General features: G+C 32.7%; 1 protein-coding gene across 1 annotated transcript in view; it reads left to right on the top strand.

The window, feature by feature from the left end:
• Nucleotides 1–483: 483 nt before the first annotated feature.
• LOC118181843 (uncharacterized) overlaps nucleotides 484–6,266 on the top strand; it is a 30,843-nt gene continuing 25,060 nt past the window's right edge. Inside the window, exon 1 of the mRNA XM_035351054.2 lies at nucleotides 484–1,023. Coding sequence (XP_035206945.1) covers nucleotides 876–1,023 — 148 coding nt within the window. The 5' untranslated portion in view covers nucleotides 484–875. The remainder of the gene's footprint in view (nucleotides 1,024–6,266) is intronic.

Here is a 6,266-nt window from a genome sequence, read left to right as displayed (position 1 = left end):
AAAGCTTATGAGAAGAATGACTTGAGAAAATATTAACAAATGTACTTTAAGATAACCATGATAACAGTCCTTACTCAAAAAGTGCTTTTTCATTTTAAGTGAGCCATGTATTACATTTTTCGTTCAGAGGGGAGTTACATCAGTAACAGAATAAATGGAGTGTAAGGAGGAATGTTGAAGGCACTCATGTCGCGCTTTAAATTGTTTAAAATTATAAGTTCTAAAACTGTAGTTTAAACAGGTAAGCAGCAAACACCTAGGAGTTGATGATGTCAGAAATAAAATTAAATAAATTAAGAATAAAATCAGTCCTCTTTCTCACGATTTGGAATTTATATGATTACAAAATATGTACTTTGCGAGTCCAATATGGTATCCGAGGCCAACTGATTGGTGGGCCCAGCGGGGGGGAGCGAAAAGACCCGCGATTGGTGTCCCGAAGTTGCGGAGCGACTAGGTGCGCATAAGAGGAGCTGCCTCCACTCTAGTGGTGACGGTTGGGCAGGATGTGATTCTCTTCCACCCCGTGAAACTAACCTCCGCTCCGACGTCGCGCACGTGGTTTCGTTTTCTCGCCAGTTACTCCTCTGCCGGCACAGTTTTTTGCACGGCAGCAGGCTCGGCATGTTCCAGAGAGATGAGCTTTCTTCACACTATTTGTAATTCTCTTCACCCTTCTTACGAAATCTGCTCACATCTGTCATTTCAGAAAATCTGGGAAGTTTGAATGTCGCTCCAAAATGATAAATGAACTCTTTCAATCGCTCAGACAGAGACTAAAAAAATGAATCCTAAAACTATTCTTCGTATGTCATATGAAAATGAGGATTAATCTAGTAACGAACCAAAAGTAGATATAACATTGTGAGTACGTCATGCCCCGCGCATTTCTGATTAAGAAACATAGCCCCGGTAAAGAAGTGACGGGTGGAAAAGCAAAATCATTTATTCCGGAAAAATCAAAATGTGAAAGGGAAACAGATCCGGTCACTAAAAGAGCTTTTGTGGATTTTTCACAGACAGGTGAGTTTTTATATTATTTTTTGAAATCTGTGTTACGATGCGCTTTAATTTTGAGGGATTTTTCTTATTTTTTGGTTTCTAAATTAAGTAATTTTTACGGCAATAGTTTTATGGCAGTTTATATGAATGTACTGAATGCATGTTCGTCTTTTATATGCACTGAATGCATGTTCGTCTTTTATTTCCACAATTATTTACACTTTGTGGGTATTTTGCACATGAAAAATAAAATTTCAGTTTACTGAACATTCTGCCAGTAGACAGACCGAATCTGCCAATTTACTGCCAAGATACTTCTTTAAGTGTAGGAGTTATTAACTATATGTATAAGGGAAATCATTGAAGAATAAAAGTAATAAATTAAATAGTACCATTCATAATAAAATACGAAATATTATCCAAACGAATAGTTCATAATTATTTTGATTAATAAAATAGAAGTTCTCATTTTGAGATGTTAAGAGTAAAAAAATACAATATTCTACAAGATTTTTAATTCGATATTTTAGCTGACAAGGACATGGGATTATACGTTTCCTCAGTCTGTAAAACATAACTAATCAATCCAATAGCTTCTCAGTTTTATACTTAATGAAAAGCTATGCTTTAAGAAAGTAATAAATCTTATTCATAATATTACATAAAATTCATAAATGCTGTGCAGCTATGTAATAGAATGAAGAATAATTTTAAAGCGAATTGGACAAACGAGAGATTGATGTGGTCAAATCATACCTTCGTTCACCATCTTCGCAAGGTTACTGTAAATATGAGTTTTTGGAAAAAAAAAATTGTTTTAAGGAAGTGAGTACATCTGTTTTTCATTTATAATACAATAAAGAAGTTCGAATTTTGAAGTCGATATTAACGAAGAAAATTCTTGCACGAATGTGTTTCTAAAAATTTGTAGTGGAGATTCAATTCTTATTTGCTGACTTCAAAGCAACCTCCAGACTTTTATTTCAATTTCTCGTGGACCCTTGGTTTATGGCAGAAAAGTCACGTATAAAATTGTTTGATTTTTCCAATGAATGGTTTTCGAGCTGACCTCATATACTGGAAGGCAAGTATGCACGTAAATATTGCCGTAAAAAGTGTCGACTGTACGTGCGATTAAAAGCCTCTAAATATACAATTTTCTCCAACCGCCGATTTGTTCTAGTTATGGAAGAAGAAAATAAAAACAAGAAAGACATATGTTGCAGATTTTCTCATCACTATCATCCTTGAATCCTACAGATTAAAATGCTTTATGACGAAGAGAAGAAATTGAAATATTCGCAGTAAATCTTGGAATTGTTTGCTTTATTCGTCTGAAAATAATTCGTATGTGAGCAAAGAAGATTTTCGTTAGTAATCTGATCACTACATTGCAATTTCTTTAGGGAGAATATGGGAAGTTCGTATAATGATGAAGAAAAAAAAAATTAGAATGAGAAAACGTAAAGTAATGTAAAGCACTACTTTCTATGCGGCTGTTTTTGCAACTGATTTCACTCTCCTTTTAACGGATTAGAAAATATTCTAAGAACGATTATTTTTTAGCACTATATGCTAACAGGAAAGCTGTCGAAAATTTTTCCGACAAATCAGGTTGTAAGATTTAAAATCTATCTCTTTCTTTTTTTCCCCCTTTCTTTCTTTCTTTCCCTCCCCCTTTTTTGTGAGTGTATGTGTGAATTGATACGTAGTGTATTTTATTGAATGAATTTAATGATTATAAATAGCTTATCATTCCTAAAAACTGATGTATTTGTCAGAGTGTAACTTTTACCAGTGCATAACGGGATCAGCCGTAGAAACAAATGTGCCGAGTGAGACTTGCTTAGGATTGGAGTTGAAACTAAACATGAGTTCCTCGCAAGTTTAGTTAGTTTATTTTCTTACACAGTAAAGCACGCGAGGAGCTATAGGGGCTTAGGATGCTTTAGGAGAGAGTTACCTTAATGAAGGGCATTTTAAGACAAAGCTGCTTGCATTTATGAATAAAATTTAGTCTGCGGTGCTTGCGGAAGTTACGCTCGATTCCAATAAAATGTATTGTGCCTAATCAATCTCGGCAATTCATTTTGAAATTGAAGAAATGGCAGTAAATTTAACCGTTTCCCTTTGGATGCTTGAAAGAAAAATCTATCTCTTTAAGTCACTTTATACTGGGTAAAGAAATTCAAACGTACTGTACACTTCAAGGTGAAGATTAGATGTGAATTTAGTCTTTTGATAGTATACTTTATTAAAAAGAAACGACAGTGAAGTTAACATTGAAAATTCATTCAAAATAATACTTAAAAATCATTTTGAATTATTTACATTTTTCATGATGGAGGCTAAATATATGTTTCTTTACGCACTCTATTAAAATGTACAAATTCTTTGTTAAAAACTATTTGAAAGTTTTAAAAATTTTCTTTGCTTAAGATAATTATTAACTTTTTTTGGTACTAACTATTTTCGTTTCTATGACGTTTTTATCTTGATATTAAGAAAAAATTAATATTTAGATTGTAGTTTCTCATTCAACAAACATTCAGATCCGATTTCTATTAAAAAAAAGGCTAACCGTGAGAGCTTGTCCTTTGTATTGTGCTCGGGTGTTACCAGGCTTCCAAAGCATACTTTCGGAGGATAATTTTCTAAGAAAACTGGATTGTATTTACGTTACTCGCGAGAAAATCATGAAAATATACATGTAGCCAACTCGTTCGCAACTTCAGCGTCTAGAAGCCATTTTAAGCAGTGAGTTCAGGTCACTGTATAAAAAATAATAGAATAATAGAATCTTAGATTCCTATGAATCTAGGAAATACTCTACAAAAGGACATTTCGATATTCGAAGTGTGATGGTTGGGGCTCTGTTTACCTGTTGTGTTGTTATACAAAACGAACGTATTAGAACTGAGATTGGGAAGGTAGTCAGTCCTACAGTCTAATAACTTACATTTTAAATCTGATATTGTTTGACCACTTTTAATTTCCAATTGGCGAATTATTGCTTTAAAGGAACTTAAAATGAAATAACAGCACATATAAATAAGCGGTGATTATGATATTTATTGATGACTCATAACCTATTAATCAGTAATAGATATTTTGATTATTGTTTATAGCGCATTAGCTAATAAATAACCTGTTAGATATAGCAACTAAAGGTAACTGCAAATTAATAGTTCGCAGCCATAAAAGTTAAGTGCAGGTTAGATAACTGACCATAAGTATACGTAAACAGCAATTATTTCAGCCCCTGAAACTTAAAGGGATAATCTGTCAGCTAACACTTGTCAACAAAGTTAAAACAAAACTTACTTACCTGCTGGTAATATTACTTTATTCCCTCCTTCATTTACTTGACGTCGTTCAGTCGTGCAAGGGGCAGATGAAAACGCTTGAAATGGTAGCTGCTAAACATCGAAAAATGAGAATGGAAAAGGAAGAGCAACAAAATATTAAAGGTAACATTTATTTAACATAATTCTTATTAACAGGAGTTAATAAAAATTTTAATAAAACCACTCGAATTGGATGACGTTATAGTATGTTATACAGTTCTACCTAACCTAAGGGCTCTTAAATTGGGATTAGCACGTGAAATCTAAACTTTCACAACTTATTAAAATTTTAGTTACATGAATTATTTCAAACTCTTCACTAAACGTTTTATTTAGATTCCAATGTTGCTATAGATTGACGCGTTTCTTAAGACTGATGCAAATTCGTAGCATATTACATGCAGATATAGCCATTTAGCAAGCAGTGTTTCTTGAAATTATTTTTAAAAATTATTTTCGATTTCCCTTACGAATTTTTTAACTATTGTATCAATATTTCTTTCTTTTTAATTGTTAACATAGAGTGCAAAGTATTTCCATTCACTTCAGTATAATTCTGAGTGACTAATATGAAAATACTTAGAGAAGGAAATAAAAAGTATTTTAGAGTAAAATTAAGTTACTTTAGTGCGTAAACTCGCATTTTACATTTTCTTTTGCTTTCATTTTAATTACATAGCATTCATTATTTTTTAATTAAAAAAAGAAATGATGCATAAAACTATTTATTTCTAATTAATAAAGAAAAGAATAAGCGTCCTCACTTGTACATGCATTTTTAACAACAAAAAATCCTCATTAGCTATTCAGAGCCTACAAAAACTCGAATATCAGGTTGAATTAGCTCTTAACACCATTTTATTATTTAAGTTTTCCAAAAGCAAAGTTAAATGCAAATTTTCTGAAATATTTAAGGATGAAAAAATGTTTACTCCACATGCATGATTAAAATGATCATGAAGCTATGCATAGTATTCTACTTCCTGCCTGTTGCATGCTTCTGTTGCTCTGGAATTTATCGTAATTGCTCATTCAATCTATTCAAACTATCTAATTCTGGAATGAAGTTTTTTATGGCGAAAGATACTTCAACTCTTCAGAATTAATCTTATTTTACAAATACAAAAGTACAATACAAATTACATAACAAAATCTAAGCTATGAGACCAATTTTCAAACAGAAGCTCCTTCTTATTGAAACTTAGAAATATAAAAGTATGTATCAGTTAAAACCTCTCTGAATAATTCAAATGTTATTACAACCAAACTACTAACTGACAATAAGTATGTTAGAGTTAGTATTAGTTGTTTCACGTTATTGCGATTTCGAAACCTCAAAAGTAGATTTTCTCCCTGTTCTCCTCCGTTATACCGCTTAAAACATTTAATCTCAGATTCGATTTCATTTCTTTCATAACGTTTAAGTTAGGTTGAGTGGGTGTCGGACCTGCCGATCGCCAGTGGTCCTAAAGTATAAAGGAGTTCATTATCCCAGAGGGAAAATATTCTAATTTTTAATCGATACAGTTCTAAGTTGAAACCAGTACTGCATTTCAGCGGGCAGCAGAAAACCAGCAGAAATGCGTATCCCGCAATTTCAAAATTCGGCAATGAAATCTAAATGTTTTATTTAATTGTGCATCCTGTTTTTGCTCATTTCTGCAATTACCTTCTTGCATACATATAATCCTTTTTCCGTCTTTTTCGCTTTATTCCTTGCTTCTAATAATAATAAATGCCAGTAGCTTTCTGTACCTTACTTTTTTAGTGGGGGAGGTATTTGCAGGAAATGGATAAAGACTTAGCGGGAACGCCGAAGGGAGGGGGGGGGAAGAATTACAGGGGATTTTTTACTGCTTTACTGCTTTACTTTAGTTTCTTGGTAGACTAGACTAGATTCCTCATTTTATATTTTAG

The sequence above is a fragment of the Stegodyphus dumicola genome, chromosome X1 (genome assembly GCF_044657685.1).
Source record: "Stegodyphus dumicola isolate Sdum_Otavi_A_Nest chromosome X1, ASM4465768v1".
NCBI lineage: Eukaryota > Metazoa > Arthropoda > Arachnida > Araneae > Eresidae > Stegodyphus > Stegodyphus dumicola.
This window is presented reverse-complemented; position numbering and strand designations above follow the sequence as displayed.